This window comes from Emys orbicularis, chromosome 9, assembly GCF_028017835.1.
Source record: "Emys orbicularis isolate rEmyOrb1 chromosome 9, rEmyOrb1.hap1, whole genome shotgun sequence".
In the NCBI taxonomy this organism is placed as follows: Eukaryota; Metazoa; Chordata; order Testudines; family Emydidae; genus Emys; species Emys orbicularis.
In genome coordinates, this window is record NC_088691.1 from 52,210,657 (window position 1) to 52,232,750 (window position 22,094).

The following is a 22,094-nucleotide window of genomic DNA, read 5'->3' on the forward strand; positions in this document are numbered from 1 at the left end:
TGGGTTCACAGGAAGGGGAGGGCGTATGCAAAGAGTTACACTGCCATTGCCTGACTTGGGTGTATTAAGCATGCAGTGTTCACATTCCCTTCATGTAGGAATGGATATGTATTACTATTTAGGGCCAGATTTGCTCTACATTTCTGGCCCTTTGAAATCACACTGGTAGTGCAAGGGGGCCAGTGTCCCATGCGGGGGAGTTTTCAGCTAACATAAAGTTGGTGTCACTGGCCCCTAAGGCGCCACTCCAGCCTTGGTGTTAGGGGGCTTGATGAGGATGGGAGGGGTGTGTGGGTTCCAGCTGTTGTCAGCTGTCAGACAGTTCTTTGGAGATTGTTTCCAGTTGGTGCAGGTTAGAGGAGCCCCCAGGTTGCTTTAACCTGCATTGGGATTTAGGCGGAGCCAGGCAAAGAATCAGAGAGTTGTGATTCCCTGATGCCCCTTGCCCCACGCTGCACACAGTGGCACTCAGCTGGAATAAAGAACCTGGCCTATGTGGTATGATAAATTTGCACATGTGTTTTGCAGAAAGCATTTTTTGGAAGGTCGGATGTTCGTAGCAAATAGAGATTGCACTGTGTATATAGACACAACCCTCAGAAGGAAAAGAAACAAGACAAAGCTCATGTCATAGACACTGCTAAGAAATCGTTATGCTGCTCCATAGCTCTTTCGTAGGGGGTTACAAATATGTGTAACCTTGTATACAATAAGGATACTTTTTTTAATAAGGGCATTTGTTTGTAAGCAAACCGGTGTGCTGTGTTAATTTGCGAGAGTCATATGTCTGATATTATGTACCAATGTGCTTTAGGGAGGGGAGATGGGTTAGGGAACTGATGTCAGTGGCTGGAGCCAGACCACAGTTATCATACTGGGCCATCTGTGGAACGGCCTGTGTTCATGGAAGTGGAAAAAGCAGCAACACCCACTGCTTTCCCCAGGTGATTAACGCAGAAGCCCATTAGGTCTGTTCCACAGATGGCAGTATCTGTCCAGGGCAGAGGTAGAACAGAAGGCTTGGCAGGTAGGGTGCATTTTGCAAGGGCTTTGGAACCCCAGTCTGTCCATGGGGGTGGGGCATAGACTACATTCAGCTGCTCTGTAAAGGAGGGTATGGTGCATCTACCTCCACAAGTGAGTGCCAAGGTATTTCTTGTTAGCTACTCAAGTGGCCTTCAATTTCCAGAGTCCTAGGATTAATGTGGGATGTTACTCCTTGCATAAACAAAGAGAGAGGGGTGTAATATTGAAGATCGTACCTGCAGTGTCTCTGAATCTATGTGATACCTGACAGACAAGCATTGCTTCTCATCTGAGGGATGGGCAGAACCAATATGCAGCTATTTATTTGCTCAGCAGGTGATGCCCCCAGAATTAGTATATGCTCATCTGTTTTGAACAGAGACATCCCTACCAGAGTGGAACATTCCACCAGGAGAAAAAAATAATCTCTTCCCCGGCCAAGCAGGATTCACCAACATCCGAGGGGACCAGCTGGGGGAAGAGGTTGGCATACCAAGCCGTACACCTCTAGATGACAATTCAAGTGTTGGTGAGCTCACAAGTAGTTGAAAATTGTTAGCATCTGAGAGCTGTTTGGTAAATTACTCCATGTGCTGCTGCTTGGTTAGTGCTGACGTCACTGATGATTTATAGTAATGGGAATGTTTCTCCTTGTCAATGAAGCTGCTGGCATCCAAGTTCCCCAAGGATGAGGGGGTGGGGAGCTCTGCATTTGGACTCTGAGGATTAGCCTCTCCCGAGCCCTCCCCACATGTTTCAGCGGGCTTCGGCACACGAGGCTTTGATGTCCCCAGAGGACCAGACAGGAAATTAACTTGTTTAATGAAATGCACGTCGTGTTGCCTGAGTGACATGCAGATTCACCATCAGGGAATTCAGAATGTTTGGAGAATGAATACGGGGAGCCGAATTCAGAGGTGAGGGTGAGTGATGAAGAGAGTTAATGTAATTTGCCCTTTCTTCCCGTCCTCTCGATGTGCATGTTTCACTAACTTAGCCTCCCTTCATATGTACTGGCTGGCTAGGGCCAGACTTCAAAGTCCCATGCAGTTACGCACGCAGTTCCAGTGACTTCACTGGAACTCCTCACCAGGGCGAGTAACAGGCTCACTGTGACGAGTTCGGTCACAGAGATTCCCTTGGGACTGTCACCTGATGTGCTGAGACTACCTCTGAGCCCGTTTTCTCTGCCAGTTTGGGCTTTCAGAACCCTGCCTTGTTGAGCCAGACATGCAAGCCTGCTGCAACACAGACCCAGGGTCTGAACCATGCTACCAAAGCTGCAGACTTAACTGAAAACAGCTTAAGAAGTGCTCCTGTCTCCAGCACCCAGACACCCAGCTCCCAGTGGGATCCAAACCCCAAATAAATCTGTTTTATTCTGTATAAAGCTTACACAGGGTAAACTCATAAATTGTCCACCCTCTATAACACTGATAGAGAAATATGCACAGCTGTTTATTCCCCCAGGTATTAATCACTTACTCTGGGTTAATTAATGAACAAAAGTGATTTTATTAAGTATAAAAAGTAGAATTTAAGTGGTTTCAGGTAATAACAGACAGAACAAGGTACGTTACTAAGTAAAATAAATCAAAATATGCAAGGCTAACTTAATACACTAAGGATCTAGTTACAAATACTAATTTCTCACCCTAGATGTTATCTCAGGTACAGTTCTTTTCAGACCAACATTGTAGTTTATGGCCTGGGTCCAGCAATCACTCACACCCCCACAGTAACAGTCCTTTGTTCCAGTTTCTTTCAGGCATCTCTTTGGGGTGGAGAGGCTACCTCTTGAAGACAAAATGGAAAGGCTTCCAGGGCCATTTATATTCTCTCTCTTGTGGGCGGAAACCCCTTTGTTCTTCTGTGCAAAATCACAGCAACAAGATGGAGTTTGTAGCCACCTGGGCAAGTCACATAATCCATGAATGATTCAACTTTTTGCAGGCCGATGCCATTGTTTACAATGTTAGTTTGAACGTTCCCAGGAAAGCTCAGATGTGGATTGGCGTCTCCCAAAGTCCATTGTTAGTTAAGTACTTCCAATTACTTGAATAGATCCTTCACAATATGTTGGCCAAACCTTCCTTATGTGTTTCCTAGAGCAAACACTTCAAATATAAGCATAGAGCCAATGCTCATAACTTCAGATATAAAAATGATACATGCATACAAATAGGATGAATATATTCAGTAGATCGTAACCTTTGCAAAGATATGTTACATGGCATATCTAGCATAAAGCATATTCCAGTTATGTCATATTTACACTCATAAGCATATTTCCATAAACATATAGAGTGCAACGTCACACTCACAATCTGGCCTTGAGGTTCCCTTAGATACACAGGGCCAGATTCAGAGTAAACAAACCCTTCCACCAAGTACACTCCCATAGAGCAACCCGCTGGTATGCCCCTTCCAACAACGTCTACACTAGCCTAATCCGGAGTAATTTGCAAGGCAAGGAGCCAGAAGAGAGTGTAGGAAGATGTACAGTAAAGTCACCCTACTTTCACATAGACCATCTTCCACCTTCTACCAGTTCTTTGGCATGCAAGTTACACCAAGTTAGACGGCCTTAGAGCTCTGTCGAGGGGATGTAAGGAGCGCTAAGGGAGTTGGAGCACAAGGGAATCTGAGCTAGTGCAAAGGAGTAACTTTGGAATGTGGCCAAGGGGTTGAACTGAAAGATGAGGGTGTCCAGCTGTGAGGCAGGCAGGAGCAAGGAGTACAAAGAGGTCTGTGCGGCTACAGACAGAAGTGTTGTTGTGTAGTTATGTAGACATGAGACAGGCAGTCAGCACTGCTTCAGAGGATGGTGAGGCCTAGTATTAACTCTTCAAGTGCCTTCCAGCACATCGCCCGCCATTTTAGCTGCAGAAACGCTGTTCCTGGATCATGCCCATCTTGCTTTGCATAGCCCAGCAAAGGCTAACTTTGAACTTCAAGTAGAGAGCAGGGTTGAGGCCCTGAACCTCTGAGAGGATTATTCTGCCTCCTGCTTGGCTGGCTCGGGATTAATGAGATCTGCTTCTTTCTTCTATTTGACATTAGGCTTGGCCTTTCTTCTTTTTCCTGTTGTGACTTCAGCCAAGCTAACGGGGCACGCCCTGAGCCAGTTGTAAAGGGGCAGAGGTGATTGTTAACACGCCCTGAACCCACAAACCAACTCGGTTTGGTTCAGTTTGACGGCTGCTCCATAGACTAACAGAGCTGTGGTTCCTTTTATCTTCTGTAAGTGCTAAAGCTTCTGGAGATTTTCCTCTGGGCCATAGGCACAGTGTGACTTCTATATTTGCAGGGGCAGTGCCAGCCCGGCCGTGGGGCTGTGGGGGGTGGGTGGGAATTTCACGCATACCCGAGGCTTGCAGTGCTGGGCCCGCAGTGGGGATACTGCTGGCCCATGGGGCCAGGCACCTGCCATGCGATGTTTGTTTGGGTCTCGAACAGGGACCCTGAGGTAGGGTGACCAGACAGCAAATGTGAAAAATCGGGACGGGGGTGGGGGGTAATAGGAGCCTATATAAGAAAAAGACCCAAAAATCAGGACTATCCCTATAAAATTGGGACATCTGGTCACCCTACCCTGAGGGCTCCGTTTCCCTTTGGTTATGTGGGTGTAGCTTGTCATGCCAGAACAAGCTGAGTGAGTGGAGCTGTGCGTGTGTCTACACGCATGTGCCTGTGTTTGTGTGTCCCTGTCCCTGTCTGTGAGGGCACGTGAAATGCTAGGAGTCTGAGAGGGGCTGACCCAGCGACGTGTGTCTGAGACTCAGTGACATGTGTTTCTGAGTATACATACACACGTACACATACACACACACACACACACAACATGGCACGTCTTGCACATACTGAAGCCAGTTCCCCTGCTGGCAGGGGCCTGTCCTGGTGCATTAAATTAAATGCACTGAGCCTCGCCTCCTGACCACGGCACCATGGATGGTTGCCCATGACGCCCACCCATAAGGCTGGCCCTGTTTGGGGGACAGTGCCCCCTGGCCTCCTCCCCCAAACTATGCCCATGCTCGGGGTGCTCAATGAGCCCTGTCCTGGAACCTTACTGCGGGACTTAGCAGCCTGGATACATAGTTAAGTGAAAATATTGTCCTGCCAAAGTTTATTGTTGTTATAATTTATTTGTATTGCAATAGCACCTGGAAGCCTTAGTCATGGCCCAGAACCCCACTGTGCCAGGTGCTGTACAGACTCTGAACAAAAGACAGCCCAGTGCAAACAAGTTACAATCCAAGTGTCAGACAAGAGGCAACCTGACAGAGGTTTAGACTGGGTAGCTCTAACCTCTGTCACAGTTAATGTAATGTGGGAGCTGTGTTTTGTTCACCCCTGGGAAATGTCCTCTGAATTCACTGCTTTACTCACTGATGAGTTATTGACTGTTCCTGGTTAGACTGAGCGCTCAGAATTCAAAATCTCTAATTAAAAATAATTATCAGTTTAAATATTCAACCAGTTTTATTGACACACTGCTCTCATTTCATGCATATTGTTGCAATAATAGCAAATAAACATGGAAGCCTCTTGCTAACACAGCAAAGGGAGAGGTGGGGTGAGTTCTCCATCTCCAGTGGAATTCAGCACACACACACACCCAACACTGCTCACTCACCCCTCCCAGAGAGGACTTGTGTTTGGTGCTTTTTAAGACATGGCTGAAGAGCAAATGACTTGCGTCTGTAACGGGCCAAACTGCCCCAGATGACAGGTATTTGCAAAATATTTCCTAGGGAATCATACACACCACTCCTCCTGCCTGCAGCCCCTACACATCAGGGTGTGGGGCCAATGACAGGCAAATGGGTGCATTTTTGTGGGAGCTCGCTGTTAAAATAATGGCAGTACATCTGAGTGTGAGGGCCTGATCCTGGCACCCTTTGTGATTGGAACTCCCAGTTACTGCAAGAAGGTGTTACGATGTTTCAGACTCTCAGGACTGGGCCCAAAGAGCGGCCGGACCTGCTGGGAGCACTCTGCTATGTGAAATAGGGTAGAGGGAAAGTCTTGATCAATGGCCTTTTTTGCTTGTATATTGTTCTCTGTTTCTCTCTCTTTTCATACATCAGTCTGTCTTCTAGCATTGTCTAGATTGATTAGATCAATTCCATTGTTAGAGATTGATTCTGATTACTCATGGAGCAGGGACTGAGGTCTCTCCTTTATTTTCTCCGCTGCACCAAGTGCACCGCTGGCCTTCAACAAACAATAAACCATCATCATAACTCTTGGTTACCCATATGCTGAATCTGCCTTTCTCTCTCTGTCTGATTCTGCTTTCTATACCTATTTATCTACCTCTGCTACAGTACATATGCCTCTTTCTTTATATTCCATTCTTTAAGGTTGAATTCTCTGTGTTATTTGGTTTCTACAACATCGAAAGCGTTTTCTCTTGGTCCCTTTAAATACGTGGTGTTAGTGCAATGAGTCGCATTAATGAATAGGCAGCAGGTTTAAAGCACAGATTAGCAAGTACTTCTTCACACAGAACAGGGTTAACCTGCCAGAAGCTGGGACCGGATGAAGGGGGTGGATCACTTGAAATTGCCCTGTTCTGTTCATTCCCTCTGAAGCATCGGGCACCTGCCCTATTGTCACAGACAGGATACTGGGCTAGATGGACCGTTGGTCTGACTTGTAAGGCCATTCTCATGTTCTTATGCTCTTATTATGCTGTATAATATCTCATTCTCCTTCCTTCCAACCTCCCGCCATTTGCTCCTTTCTTCCCATTCTCTTCTTTCCCTCCTCACCCCCCAGGATGGCTCTCTGACATTTTATTTTCACCCTCTCTTCAGATCATGTTATTCCCCTTGCCCATGAGTTAATTTTCACTTCTCTTGTATTTCCCATTTCCTCCTTTCTCCACAGCTCCCTCCACAGTTCCCATCATGCACCAGGTAAGTGCCACCATGAGGAGCATCACGCTGTCGTGGCCTCAGCCAGAGCAGCCCAACGGCATCATCCTGGACTACGAGATCCGTTACTATGAGAAGGTGAGCCGGATCTGCCACCCCGAGATCAGCAGCACTGTGGGCTCACAACCAGCCACCGTAAGCCTGAATGAAAGCAGGGGAAGAAGGCTGGGGTGGGGACGGATACTCAAGGCTCTGAAACGCTTCTGTATTTTTTTCCTTGTTGTGGATTGTTAATTATGGGCCTGAGCCACCACTCACTGAAGTCAATGGAAAGACCCATTGACTACCGTGGGGTTACGGTTAGGTCCTGGGATAACTCAACAAAGTGTGATCATGAGAGGTAACACCCAGCCCTGGCAGGTAAATTGGGTGTGAGGTGTGGATACAAGGGGGCATAAGTGACACTGCTGCCGGCTTTGCCTAGACTAGAGTTTGGGTCATGTTGAGTTAACTGAATGTGAACTAACTCAAGTTCTGTAAGACAATCGTAAATGCTAATCCAGACACACCACCAGCATTTGTTCCAGGACAGAAACGTCTGTTTCTAGTCTAGGTGCAGCATAGGCCAAGCAGTGAATTAACTTGAGTTACAACATGACCCGAGAGTCTGAACAAAGCCTAGTGTGCTGGATGGGAGGACGCGTCCATAGAAGAGCCATGTCCAAGCGTTCATTCTGTGTGTTTTTAAAGGAAGGGAGCAATACCCCATAGAGTGCAATACCCCTTGTTAGGGCCAGGCATAGAGTGCTCCAACACCAGCTCCGGCCATTCACTTCAAGGGGCTCATTCCTTGGCTGCATCCCACTCCACACCTGCTATTCCAACCCCACACGGCTCGGCCTCCATACTTCCTTTCTGCTCTACATCTTCCCCGGCTAAAGTGCTGACCTGTGCACCCCTGCTGTCCCGTGGACAAGCAGGGCTAGGAGAAGACAGGCCATACCGACTTTCCCTTAGTGACCTGATCTAAGATTTGAATCTATGTCTCCTGGGGTGACAAACAGTGCTCACTGCACCAACAAACACATTCGTGTTTGTAGTGTGGTAGTGCTTCGAGACCTCAGCTGAGACCAGGACCCCGTTGTGCTAGGTGCTGTGCATGCACATATGCCCCAATGACCTTGCAATCTAACTGGACAAGATGGGGGGAGGGGAGAAGGAAAGACTTGTTTTCGTTCCCATTTGTTGATGTGTTTGCTTTCCTTACTCACTTCTGCAGAGAGTCTTTCCTGACCTCTCAGAGGAAAAGCCTGTTGCAGGAGGCAGTTGTGTCATTTAACCCACAGACTGTTGCTCTGGGCAGGGCCGGCCTCAGGGAAAATGGCACCCTGGGTGAATTTACATTTTGGTGCCCCTGGAACCGGGCCCCATGGGCATGGAGCCCCCCATTTCCCCTGGTCCCCCATCCTCCCTTCCCCCCTAAGCCCTGCACTGTGCCACCTTCACCCCTAATCCCTGCACCTCCCTCCTGCACCCCTAACCCCTGCACCATGCATGCCCCCTCACCCCAACCCCTGCATTCCCCTCCTGGGCCCCTAATCCCTGAACCGTGCACTTTCACCCCAACCCCTGCACTCCCCTCCTGTGCCCCTAATCCCTACACTGTACCCCTTCACTCCTACCCCCTGCACCTATCTCCTGTGCCCCTAATCCCTGCACTGTACCCCCTTCACTTCTACCCCCTTCACCTCTCTCCTATGCCCCTAACCCCTGCACCGTACCCCCTTCACTCCTACCCCCTGCACCTCTCTCCTGTGCCCCTAATCCCTGCACTGTGCCTCCTTCACCCCAACCCCTGCACCACTCTCCTGTGCCCCTAATCCCTGCACTGTGCCCCCTTCACTCCTACCTCCTGCACCCCTAACCCCTGCATCCCCCTCCTGCACCCATGTGGGGAAACTGACCCACTTGGATGCACAAAGCACTGGCATTGCTGCTTGCTCCCCCACTGGACTGCTGCTTCTCTGCCCCATGCACCCCCTGGGCTGCGTAAGGAGAGGGCAGGAGAGCAGCGGCTGCTGATGCCTCAGCACAGCCCAGGCGGGGAAGTGACCTGAATGCAGGGAGCCCTGGTGTTATGTGTGTTGGGGGGTACTCTGTGTGTGTGTTTGAGGGAAGTGTGTGACAGAGCGTGTGTGTGAGACAGTGTGTGTTGTGTTGAGGGGAGTGTGTGTGTCCCTGAGTGTATGCGTGTGCTATCTCTTTAAGAAAGCACTCGGGGCAGGAGCCTGAAGGCTTGTGTTCAGACACAAGCAGCCGCCAGCAGCACCTGACCCAGAGAGGCAGCAGCACACACACAGATTCCCCCTATCCCGTCACCCCAGCTTAGTGGAAATTGGGAGCATGGGGGGGTGAAGGGGGACACCCCATCAATAGCCTCCCCCCCAGCAGACAGGAGGGTGCTCCCAGTCCGGAGTGGCCAGGGGCGGCTCTGGGGAGGACGAGGAAGGCCGGGGGTGGGGGAGGGGAGGAGGTGGGAGGCAGGAACAGCAGCAGCTGCACATGTGGAGCAGGGGGGAGGAGGGGCACCCCTGATCCGGAGGTCATCCAACTTCCCCCTGCAGCTTGGGTCTCTCCCCCCACCCCCTCTCCAGCACCGCGGCAGGTCAGGTGGGAATCCAAACCCTGCTCACAGCGCCCTCTTTGGCGGGCTGCCCTGGGTAGGGGCCCAGACAACCCACCCCAAAGGCTGGCCCTGGCTCTGGGGACAGATTATTGACCCATGTAAAGAACCATACTAAGGTCAGATTGTAAGCAGGGGTGTGTGTGCTGCAATGGCACTGAGAGAGGAAGCAAAGGTCACCTCATTGTCTAGATCTGCCACCTCTAGTTGATACAGCTTGTACCTGCAAGTGGTCTCTCAAAGCAGCCATGGCAGGGTGACACCCATGTGCAATGTGTCTAACTACCACACTGTATATATGGACATATATATAGTAATTTAAGGCATGCATTTCATTAATGACAATATGGCCATGTGCATCTTCCTTCAGTTCTCTGTATTTTCAGTGCAGAATGCTTGGAGTGGGGTGATTGGAGCAGTAAAGCTTTAACCCCAATATTCCCATTCCACCAGTGGATGAGCCTCATGCCTGAGTAGAACCCTGGGGCGGCCATTGGATGGGACTACCATTGCTCTGGAACTGTGACATCCCCTCCTGTTGATTGACACCAGCCTTTCTTTACTCTTCCCCGCAGGACCACAATGAGTACAATTCGTCCATGGCCAAGAGTCAGACCAACACAGCCAGGATTGAGGGGCTGAGGCCTGGCATGGTGTATGTGGTACAGGTGCGAGCCCGGACAGTGGCTGGCTATGGGAAATACAGCGGGAAAATGTGCTTCCAAACACTGACAGATGGTAAGTGTGTGGCAAAAGGAGGGGGTAAGAGAGAGAGAGAGGCCTCACTTGCAGCTCAAGCTGTAATTGGATTAAATAAACCTGTCTCTCCAAACCCCAGCTCCCAGAGGGGCAGTGTGGTGAGAGCCAGGTGATTTATAGTGATGTTTGATTAATTGCCAGCTGGAGGAGTAATCTGTTTTAAATCTCTTATCTCTGTTTTCTCCTCCACCATTTAACTGCATTTCTCGTGTCTGTATGTGGCTTGGATTATTTGCATGCCAGCCAGGGGAGAACCTGAACGTTTACCCCTTCCTGACCCCACACCTTGCTAAGAGCCTGTTCCGGCTGAGCTGGGAAATATAGCACACTAGAGTGCGTGTGCTGTATGGGGGTACGCACAGAGGTGGGGGTGGGGATGTGATCTGAGTGCCACGGAATCACATGCGCATAGAAATGAAGGACGGAAGAGAACTGTCAGGCCAGCTGCTCTAGTCCCTCTCCTGGCCAGTTCAGGGTTGTTGCCTACACTCCGCTCACTGGGGAGGTCTATGCTGCAATCCGAGGTGCGACTGCATGGCTGAAAATACCAGTGTACACGTGGCAGGGGGAGCTTCAGCGTGGGCTGCACGCAGCTGCTGGGGAGCTACTCATGTTGCTGGAGCCTGCACCACCACCTCAACACTGCTATTGTTAGCCATGCTGGCAAGGGTAAAGTTATCGCGGTATGTCTACCCGACCTGCAATCACCCCTCGAACTGCAGCATAGACACACCCTTGGTCCAGGCATTTTTTTAACCACTCACTCAATGTAGTGTCCGCTCTTTCCTTTGAGAGACTATTTCACACTCTAACAGGCCTCACTCACAGGAAGATTTTCCCAATATTCAGCCCCAGTGTTTCAGTTTCATCCCATTACTTCCAGCCTCTCCTTCTTTGGCCCTAAATCTTTCCACTTCGTCTGTGGCATTTACCCCCTCCAGATTCTAATAGATTATGTCCCTCCATCCTCTGCTCCCTAGCTCTCATTTCACGAGCTCTACCCATTTAGCTCTTTGACTCTTCCCTCCTGTAAATCAATCCCCCAGCTCTTTAATCATTTGTATGGCACTTCTCTGAGTAACATCAATAAAAGATGCAAAGAACAGACTAAAATAAGGAGATTGGAAAGAAGCTATCCTTTCTGTACGTGCTCTCTCCTACTCTGTATAACAGTTTATTAGTTGTATATTTGGTAAGTCACTCTAAGAGATGAACAAACTGCTTCAAATCAACTAAGAAGTGACATGAAACGTTCCCCAGATCTCAGAGCATTTTAAACCTGATCCAAATCTCTTCAGGGCAGATGGGTCCAGGTATAATAATTAATGGAAATATCCCATCTCCTAGAACTGGAAGGGACCTTGAAAGGTCATCGAGTCCAGCCCCCTGCCTTCACTAGCAGGACCAACTGCTGATTTTGCCCCAGATCCCTAAGTGGCCCCCTCAAGGATTGAACTCACAACCCTGGGTTTAGTAGGCCAATGCTCAAACCCCGAATCAGACCAAACAGTGAATGGAGGCGTTCAGGGTCCTTTCCTCAGTTCAGTATATTGTACCAAAAGGTCCAATTCAGAGTTCATACCCTGGTCTAGTTCTTTCTCCAAAGTTACACAACAGCCAAGGATATTTGGATCCATTCCTCTGGTTCCAACTTGTCTCTGTTTCTTAGCATGAAAAATTGCCTGTTAACCTTAAAAAAACCATAAACTGGGGGGATTATCTTTCATTCTCACAACACTCCCCATTCCTTCAGGGAAGTGCTGAAATTGGCAAAGAAAGGCTTTTCTTGTGGTAGTCTAACATGTCCAGAAGCCGTAAGTTCAGAAATCTCCCAAAGGCAGTCTGTTCTCTCTGATTTCCAGCCCATTTGTACCTTCTCTAGAGTAACATGCCACAGGCTCTATCCTGCAAGGTGCTGAGCATTCTGCCTCTGATCCAGCAAAATATTTAAGCATGTGAGTAGCCCCACTGAAAACAACAGAGCTCTGCTGATTTACACCAGCTCAGGATTGGGCCTGTAATAGCTATTACTACTACTGTTTATGAACTTCCAGGACGTCACATGATGGACACGAGTTACCTAGATTGCTCCAGTGAAACCACATGATCAGTAGTCTGATATGAACATGTATGTGAGGTTTTCTCCTATGAACACGAGTGGATTAAAATTGAGGCCTATAGCTAGGGAAGAAACTCCATAGCTCTGTCACCTCCTAGCCTGTGTCTTTTCTTTCTCTTTTGGCTCTGTTATTTTGGGCTTTGTCATAGTGAAAAAAGGAATAAACTGAACTGAACATGCCACAGATGCAAAAGATCCCCAGCCTTTTCTCCAAATCTATGCCTTTATTTTGCACATCCAACAAAGTGTCATATGTGCCCACGCAGATTGTACATGTTTGAATCAAGCTAGATGTCTATCTACCAGCAGGATAAGGCACATGCTTAATTGTGGGTACAAATGGATTAGCAGCAGCTAGGATTTTCAAAGGGGCTTAAGGGAGTTAGGAACCGACTATCACTGAAATGTAATGGCAGCTGGGTGATCTGGGTAAGCACTGTTAAAAATCCTCACCCATTAATATTAATTTGTATTGGGGTGGCAGCAGGAGATCCAGTCAGGACCCCATTGTGTTCAGTCATGTACAGAGATGTATAGAAAAAGACAGTTTATAGCCCAAAGACGCAGAAGCCATTAAAAGAAAAATATGGCACTATGACTGTTGCCCAGAAGCACAAAGATGTGTGTGATTGTCTGTGGCAAATGTTAATTATTTATATTACTATAGCAACTAAGGGCCCCAAACAATATCAGAGCAGGCATACAGTAAGAGACAGTCAGAGATTTATTCAGAGCAATTCAATGACTTGTCCAAGGTCACACAGTGAGGTTCTGAGAGAGTCAGGAATTGAACCTACATCTCTAGAGTGTTGATGAAATGCCTTGACCACAGAACTATCCTTCCTCTCTGAAAAGTTATTTTGCCTTCTCGTATTTAAGAAGCTAACCTTCAGCAGGTTCTTTTGTATATTTTTTCTGTCAGGCAAACATCTAACAGCATAAGGAAAAGGAAAAACACAGAATGATTGAAAGGATGCAAACAAAAAATGAATGTCTTGAATATTCAGGATTAGCGAAGGGAGGAGAAAACTCTGCTTCCAATAAGCAATTAATTGAAATTTAATAAGAATGGATATTGTAAATTATTAAATAATCATTGATCGTTAAATGAGACTTTCTCAGGATTTAAGTAGCACGCAGGAGATAAATCTGGTTACTAGCAAATAACTGTGAAAAAGAAAAACTAAAGATAAAAAGAGTGCTAAATACTTCCTTTTGAAGGACTTTTACTTTAACCTCTTGGTTTCTGCTTCCGGCACAAGTTAACAGGTCTTACTCTTTAGAAAATGAATTATTACTATTTGTATTGCAATAGGAATGCAGAGTGGGGCCCTGTTGTGCTAGTTGCTCTACAGACACGTAGCGAGAGACAATCCTGGCTCTAAGTAGTTTTTCATTTATATAGACAAGACAGACAAAGGCGGGGAGGGGAAACAGAAGCACAAAGATGGGACGGTCACGCAGCAGGGCACCGGCAGAGTCCAGATCAGAACCCAAGTGTCCTGAGTCACAGTGCCATGTCCTTATCCGGTAAACTACACCATCTCCATCAGCCAGGCGGTCATTGTTAAATAGACTTAAACAAAAGAGTTAGGGGTTGATTCTTGTTTACACTACGGCCCCTATACACTACTCCAACAGTGTAAAAGGCTTAAAGTAGGCATACATGCAGTTGAAATGGCCTTAATGTAAATGAGAACCAGTTCCTTGGGATGAACTCCTGTTGTAAGGTTCTGGATTTTCATATCTCCCCTCCTGGTTTTAACTCCTTCACTGCTGCAAGTTCGGTGTGTGTGTGTCTTGGTCACATTTTTGTAACAAAAGGAGCTGTTCAAATGAGCAGAACACAGCAGCAGATAGTATGTTTTCTCATGTGTGACCTGGGAAATCAACTTCCTCAGTTGCTGCAGCTACTTCCCTGTGTTCCATGGAGTTGAAGAGCTGTCGCAGCTAAAGCTTTCTTTGCAAGATGGTCACCCGAGCTCTGTAGATATAAGGAGCCAGTGAAGCTAGAGTTCTCCTCGTGACTACTCTTTTTTTCTAGTTCCCAGCATGTTGACGCCCTCGGGATGGTCTAAGGGAAGGGCAGGGAATAGGCAATCTATATGAGCTGTCACATTGTAGCTATGGGGTAAATGATGGCTGGGATTTCCAAAGGAGCTCCCAACTCTACCTCTCTTTGAAAATCGCAGCCGTAATTGCTAAATACTCCCTCTGCCCCAAGCTCATGGCTCTAAAACTCCTTCCATCTCCCTCATGATTAGCTCCCTCTTGGTAACATATGATGCTTGTGCAAAGCCAAGGGTTGTGCAGTTACCCCTTCCCCCCTTCCCACCCCATCCCCCCAGTCCCAGTGTTCAGTCACCGGGAAGTCTGTTATGATCTGCTGTGGCAGGTGCTCAGCAGGTACCTTGTGTGAGTCAGTGTGCTGTAGAGCACCAAAACAAAGCCCTGTAGCATGATAATCTAACATGTGGCCGCGTGGCTGGTGCCACGGCTGCCAGACCCAGACCTGAGGAAAAGGTGGAGGTTTTCAGCTTTTCACAAGGTTCAGAAATGTGTCACGTTCGCTCAACCTGCCAACCTCTCTGTTCTATTTTTTAACCCCAAACGCACGCGAGTCGTGTGTGACAATCCACATCAGGGCTATACAAGCCCAGGACTTGCTGTTTCCTAGCCTATGGTGATGCTCCCAACCCATAAGTGGTTGGCCTTGCCCAAGAGGTGGGAGGAGCAATATATCTGGTGCCTCAGTCTCATTCTACTACCCTTATTCCCAGCGAGTAGTGCCTTACTCCATTGAAGCCAACTTGGGCAGTAAGGTACTTCTCAGCCAAAGGGCAGCAGAATCTGGCCTGGAGAGGTTTGTTCTTGGCTCTTTCTTGGGTAGGAGAGAGCGTAAGATGCCTTTCTCCCTTGCAGATGACTACAAGTCGGAACTGAGGGAGCAGTTGCCTTTGATCGCAGGGTCTGCAGCAGCTGGTGTGGTCTTCATTGTCTCGCTGGTGGCTATTTCAATCGTCTGCAGCAGGTACCATTTTTCACCCACAGTCTTTAGCTTTTCCTTTGCAATCAGAAGGGAGAGTCTCCCTGGCATGCAGTGGCCGTGTCTTCGATTCAGTGACAGGGCCTTCAAGGAGGGGCCTGTGATGGGTTCTGTCACAGAGACCCCCTTCGGACTGCCACCTGATGTGCTGAGATTACCTCTGAGCCCATTTTCTCTGTCAGTTTGGGCCTCCAGAACCCTGCCTTGTTGAGCCAGACATGCCAGTCTGCTCCAACACAGACCCAGGGTCTGAACCATGCGCCCCAAAGCTGCAGACTTAACTGAAAACAGCTTAAGAAGTGCTCCTGTCTCCAGCACCCAGACACACCCAGTTCCCAATGGGATCCAAACCCCAAATAAATCCGTTTTACTCTGTATAAAGCTTACACAGGGTAAACTCATAAATTGTCCACCCTCTATAACACTTAATAGAGAGATCTGCACAGCTGTTTGCTCCCCCAGGTATTACTCACTAACTCTGGGTTCAATAATAAGCAAAAGTGATTTTATTAAATATGAAAAGTAGGATTTAAGTGGTTCCAAGTAATAACAGACAGAACAAAGTAAGTTACCAAGCAAAATAAAACAAAACTCGCAAGTCTAAGCCTAATACATTAAGAAACTGATTACAGATGAAATCTCACCCCCAGAGATGTTCCAATAAGCTTCTTTCACAGACTGGACTCCTTCTTAGTTTGGGTCCAGCAATCACTCACACCCCCATAGTTACTATCCTTTGTTCCAGTTTCTTTCAGGTATCTCTTTGGGGTAGAGAGGCCATCTCTTAAGCCAGCTGAAGACAAAATGGAGAGGTTTCCAGGGCCTTTTATATTTTCTCTCTTGTGGGTGGAAACACCTTTGTTCTTCTGTGCAAAGTCACAGCAACAAAATAGAGTTTGTAGCCACTTAGGCAAGTCACATGTCTATGAATGATTCAGCTTGTTGCAGGCCCACACCATTGTTTACATGTTAGTTTGAATGTTCCCAGGAAAGCTCAGATGTGGATTGGCATCTCCCAAAGTCCATTGTCAGTTAAGTGTTTCTTGATTGGGCACTTACTGAGAATAGTCCTTTCTCAAGAAGCTGACCAAATGCTTCGCTGAGGCTACTTAGAATCAAACACATTGAGATACAAGTACATAGCCAATATTCATAACTTCAAATACAAAAATGATACACACACACAGACAGCATAATCATAACCAGCAAACTACAACCTTTCCACGGACACCCCACTTGACCTCCTCTGTACAAGTCCTGGTGCAACCATAGGACCCTGGTTGCAACAATGATCTATACGTTCACAGTTTATGTCAATAACGTCACAGGGCCATTGGCTGCAGTGCCTTCTGCTGGCCAGCCTGGAGCAAAGCAGCGGCCAGACTGCAGCAGAAGGGAACTCTTCACCATTCCCTTTGGTTGGATGTGCCGTGCCATATAGGTGTAACAGGAACTGCACTGAGATTTGGAGGTGGTGGAAAGTACGAAGTAAATAGCATGTGCAAGGAAAGCATGTGAGGTGGGGAAGGATGAAGTATCCTTGCAGTATTAAAGGGCACGAGATGTGAGTCTTCTGGCTCCCATTAAAGCTTGCCAGGAGAAGGCAGCTGAATGAGCTCGGGACACCTAGCACAAGGCAGTTTACAAATGACCATGATTCTAGTATTGTACTAGAGATTTCCAAGGCAGCGCTGCCACAGGCAAATATAACACCAGACAGTTCTCAATGGGTTATAAATTTTTCAGTGGTTTTTTTTGCGAACACAATGAGAAGTTAGACATGAAACAAGAGAGTAAGCGTTTTTCATTCAAGTGAACATGAGCCATGGAGACAGCAACATATTTAAAGGAGTTTAATCAGAGAATTTACTTCAACAATATTTTTGCAAACACGGACCCAGTTTTATTGCCTTCTGCTCCGTTCACTGAAACTGTAGAAAGCAGGGAGCACAAAAAATGGGCATGCGGATTCCAGAGCTACAGTTTATGCTGGGTCACTGTCTCTTCCTTCTCCTGTGGACACTCACTGTTTCAAATCTCTGACATACTGACCGATATGGGTAGACAGCTGCACGTGTGGGTGTGTCTCTATCGCTATTTCTGCATGTGAATGTGCACAGCTATATCACCTCGATGTAAATATGTGTTAGTGTGTGTGTAATAGGCATCATTTTCCCATGCCAGTGCAGGTAAATTCATTGTCACACTCTTTTTCAGAGATGCTCTGAGCGGTCTGGGTAAGAGTGAGCCACTTATATATTACCTGAACAATTTGTCTCCCCTTTCCCTAGGAAGCGGGCTTACAGCAAAGAGGCCGTGTACAGTGATAAATTACAGCATTACAGCACTGGCCGAGGTGAGTGGAGAGAAAAATGGTACAGCAGGTTTGTGTTGGAGAAAGAAAGTTGTAACATGTGTGTTTCCTATACATTAATAATTTTTATAGAGAGTTGCAAGTGTCTGTGTGGCTTTAGAAATCACATCAAAAGATAAACTTCTCGGCGCAGCCTAACTCAGATGAAGATGATACACAGGACAATAGCAAAGAATTTATAATTATAAGATCAGTGCAGCTCAGCACACATTCATGGGCTTGAAAAAGGAGAGCGAGGCGGTTTGGTGGAGAGAGGGGGGAGGCTATTGTGCAGTAAGCTGCAGTACTAAAGGAGAGAAGAAGACAGTGACTATAGGGTGGAATGAGTGGGGTAGAAGCATTGCATGCCTCTGAAGGTGAGGAAAAGGAGTTGGAAGTTGAGGGAGAGAGGAAGCTAGTGAAGGGATCTAAGGAGAGCAGATGTGATCAGCGCACTGGGAAAGGATGCCGATCTTAGCAGAAGAGCTAGTGCTGGACAAATAATTGGCTTTATGGTTTGGTGGCTGAACTGAAAAGTCTGAAAAGAAATTTCATTTCAGGTCTACCTGAAACAACAATTTTTCAGTTTTTCTCACTAAAACAGAAAACCCCAAAAATTTTGTTTGGGGTCAGCTCAAACCTGCATTTTTCAGCAAATAAATTATTCACCAAAAAAAAAAAAAAGTATCACCCAATCTAGTTTTTGCTAGATTGGAGCTAATTACAGACAATCCAAAGTGCAGGAGGTTGCAAGACACAAACTGACAAGACACAAATTGAGTAAGACATGGATCAGGATTTATTGTAGCAGGGCTTGAGGGGAAAGGGCAGATCTTAGAGATGGTATAGTGATCAGAGGAGGAGAGCAAAATATGCAGTGTGGCTGACTCTTGCAATTTTTATCATGTCTCTCCCAATATTTGGGTTCTTTTAAATCTCCAGATGCTGGAGACAGGTGATTAAGTGAGATTCTCAGCTTTCCTTTAAAAAAAAATTAAGTTTCTAGCCCTCATTTCTGCAAGAAAATCTTGAAAATGTGATGAGTGCATCTTAGAGGCTCAGAGACCAGGAGACCAATAAAAAGAACCCAACCTTTATCATTGTTTTAGTCTTATGATTTTAAGACAAACTTTGGATTTTGGGGGGGCCTGACTCATGGTTTTGGAACAGATTTGCAATACAGAAACCGGCCTTTGTGTTTTGAGTCAGGGAGCTATAGAGGAGAGTGGAGTTTCACATGGATAGATAAGAGGGGGTGTGTTGGGGGGCTGAGTGATCCGATAACCAGAAGTTTAGACACATTGAGCTGGAGCAGTCTGTCGGGCATCCATAAGGCGGTACCAGAGACACAGCAAAGGTGCAAGGCTGGTCAGGAAATGAATGTCAAAGTCAAGAGAGCAGATGGATGGCTTAACCCATGGGCTCAAAGGAATGCATCTAGGGCAAGAATAAGACAGGCATGGGGGGGGGGCAGTGACAGAGCAGGTGCCTCCTCAAGCAACACTGAAAACCAAGAGCATGGAGAGCTCAGAAAGCCCTGGGAAGAAAGAGCCTGGAGAGGGAGGGCCCTTGAGCCAGGCAGAGGATGCAGGGGTCACGAACAAAGGGAGAAGGCTGTAAGGCTCGGCTATGTGACTGGGTGTGATGAGAGCAGTCTGAAGGGAGGGAAGTAGCTGAAATCAGGGCAGGGGAGTCAGCCTCATACTCAAATCAGAGAAAAAGGACTCTGGGGAGGGGGGGAAGAAGATGCGGGCCTGGGCAAGACAGTGGGAGATCTCAGAAAGCCAGGTACAGGCGGTGAGGATTCAGGGAGGGAGAGAGCAGGTGGCAGAGGAGACCTGCTGCTGCAGATTGTATGTGTTGTCTTAGAAGAAACCCAGGAGACCTTGAGCAGCAGAGGCAGAGCGCAAGGGCAGGGAAGGAGAAGGAGGTTTAAGGAGTGGAGCAGAGGAATTGAGAGCTGCTGTGGGTTGACAGCAGGGGAAGCAGACAGGGAGCTGAAGCAGAACAGAGGCAGGACAGTACAAATCTGAGGGAGTCTATGTATGGGGGGGGACTTTCTCCAGAGATGGTCAGTAGAGTGGATGGAGCAGCCAGGATAGAGGAGCCAGGAAGAAAACCCAAGTTGCAGAAGCATTAGAGGAAATCAACAGCCTCATCTAACTGGGGCTCCTCCTGGTTTCCTCCTTACATGGATATTTAAAAAGTTTGCTGGAGTTAACCTAGGGCCTGAACAGAAAATATTTGCTGGAATCTAAAAAAACCTTTTAGCATCTTTCATGCAGACCATGGGGTGGCAGCTCTTCTGTCGGCTTCACCACTCTTATGCTCAATAAGAGGCCAGTGCTTCTATCTCGCACTGGGCAACAGGAGGCTATGTTGCAAATAACTGGAAAGGCTTCTTGACTCGATGCTCCTGATCTGGTTGGTAAACAAATACAAGAACCTGAAAGTCAAGAGGAAGTTCTATTTTTCCAGAGGGGGTTAGCTTTTTTAAACCTCCCTTGGAGGTCTGTAGATCCACAAGTCTGAATAAAATCGAAGCATTGGTTGTGTGCAGAAAGTATAGCTCATACTCAGATACTCTTCCAGTGCATGAGCTCTGCTCTTGGTAAAACAGCAAATGGGCCTTTATGACCTGCATTGGAAAAGATAATAAATGAGTAAAGCAACAGCCCCAGCCAGTAACTCCCATCCACATTTCCACAGACTTCACATGCTCTAGCCACGCGTGGAACCAGCTGCAAAGAGTTGAATTCTGCAATTCCCAAGTGCTTCAAGGAATGTCTCTTACACAAACACACACTTCTCTTTAGGGCTTTGCAGATTACAGACAGCCTCAGTACCCACGTAAAGCAGGGCATAGAAGGAAAGCAGCGGAGTAGGAAATGAGATACAAAATTGGGACTAGCTGAAATCCAAATTACAGTCTACCACAGAAACCTCCCAGATGCATTCATTTTCTTTAAAAAGGACCCAAGGTGTAGAACAAATGGGATTAATTATAATTGTAATGAATAGATTATGTTATTTGAGAAATAGCATGAGGCATGTAATTGGACTACAGGAATGCAGATGCACAGGGGCAGCGTTAAGGTTGCATGTTGCATTTCCTGACTCTGAGTAATTCACTTTGTAACCCTAAAGTTCTTTTAGTCATTTTTGTATGGAATTTCCTAGAGTTTTTTTTTTTTTAATGAAGAAAACAGAGTGAATACAAAAACCACAGATACCAACAGAAAGAGATTAAAGAAAAGCATGCAAAACCAGAAAATAAGAGCTACAATCTAGAAATGTATAGGTATATTGTTATGCCTCTGAATTACTAGGTAGTGAACTGACACCTTGTTTTCAGACTTAGCTCCAGCCAGAGTACTACTGAGGGCTGATGAGTCATGCTAAACAGCGTGTCCAATTTGCTTGCTCTGGTTTGGGAAGGTGCCACCCAAATAGTCGACTGCCACGGATTCCAAAAACTGCTGAAGCTGTAAACCCCAAACCTGTCAGGGATTCTTGATCACGCTGAGGCCTAAACATCAAGCCAAGCTTTGGAATATTGGACCAATAGTTTTCAAAATGATAGGACCTGTTTCTCTGTCACCTTGCACTGTGTAATCATGCAGCCCCCTGCAAAATGAGTGTGAATGCTGCCCTTCTGATTCTGTCATCTCAAATGCAGGTGACTGCAACTGATATCTACAGAGGAAGGAGCTGCTGACCCTTGCTTCTGTTTTTCCTACCTCAACCAAAACTCCCTGTCCTTGCCATGTTTAAATGTTAGGGAGACGAGATGGGTGAGGGAATGTCTTTTATTGGACAGAAGTTGATGCAATAAAAGATATTCCCTCACCCACATTGTCTCTCTAATATTGTGGGAACAACCTGGCTACAACAACATTGCATGGCTAAATGTTGTCATGTATCATATGCCTACATAATATACCAGAGCAACACCCAGAGCCAAAACAGAGATGCCTGGGAGAGGAGGTGGTGGAATACTGTGGAATCAGGGAAGCTAGAGGATGGTTTTACCTGGGATATGCAGCTTGTTATGCATACAGTCCTTATTCATGTGGCTAAACCTACTGAGCCAGTGGCTGCTCCTACGAGTAAGAATTTGCCTGATATTTGTGTAATTCTCTTGAAAAAGTTTCTATGTATTTTGACTGAGGAATTCTTTTGCTGCTAGTTTGGAGTCCAAGCGTACAGATCCCTAAAGTTGA

The 22,094-nt window shown here is 47.0% G+C and overlaps 1 protein-coding gene across 2 annotated transcripts in view; it reads left to right on the plus strand.

Moving 5' to 3' along the window:
• The window catches only part of EPHB1 (EPH receptor B1), a 311,307-nt gene that overhangs the window by 258,188 nt on the left and 31,025 nt on the right, over positions 1 to 22,094 (plus strand). Inside the window, exons 6-9 of one of the 2 annotated variants that reach the window (XM_065410514.1) lie at positions 6,925 to 7,106; positions 10,170 to 10,332; positions 15,395 to 15,503; positions 17,810 to 17,874. In XM_065410514.1, coding sequence (XP_065266586.1) covers positions 6,925 to 7,106; positions 10,170 to 10,332; positions 15,395 to 15,503; positions 17,810 to 17,874 — 519 coding nt within the window. The remainder of the gene's footprint in view (positions 1 to 6,924; positions 7,107 to 10,169; positions 10,333 to 15,394; positions 15,504 to 17,809; positions 17,875 to 22,094) is intronic. The other variant, XM_065410515.1, reaches the window with a different exon arrangement.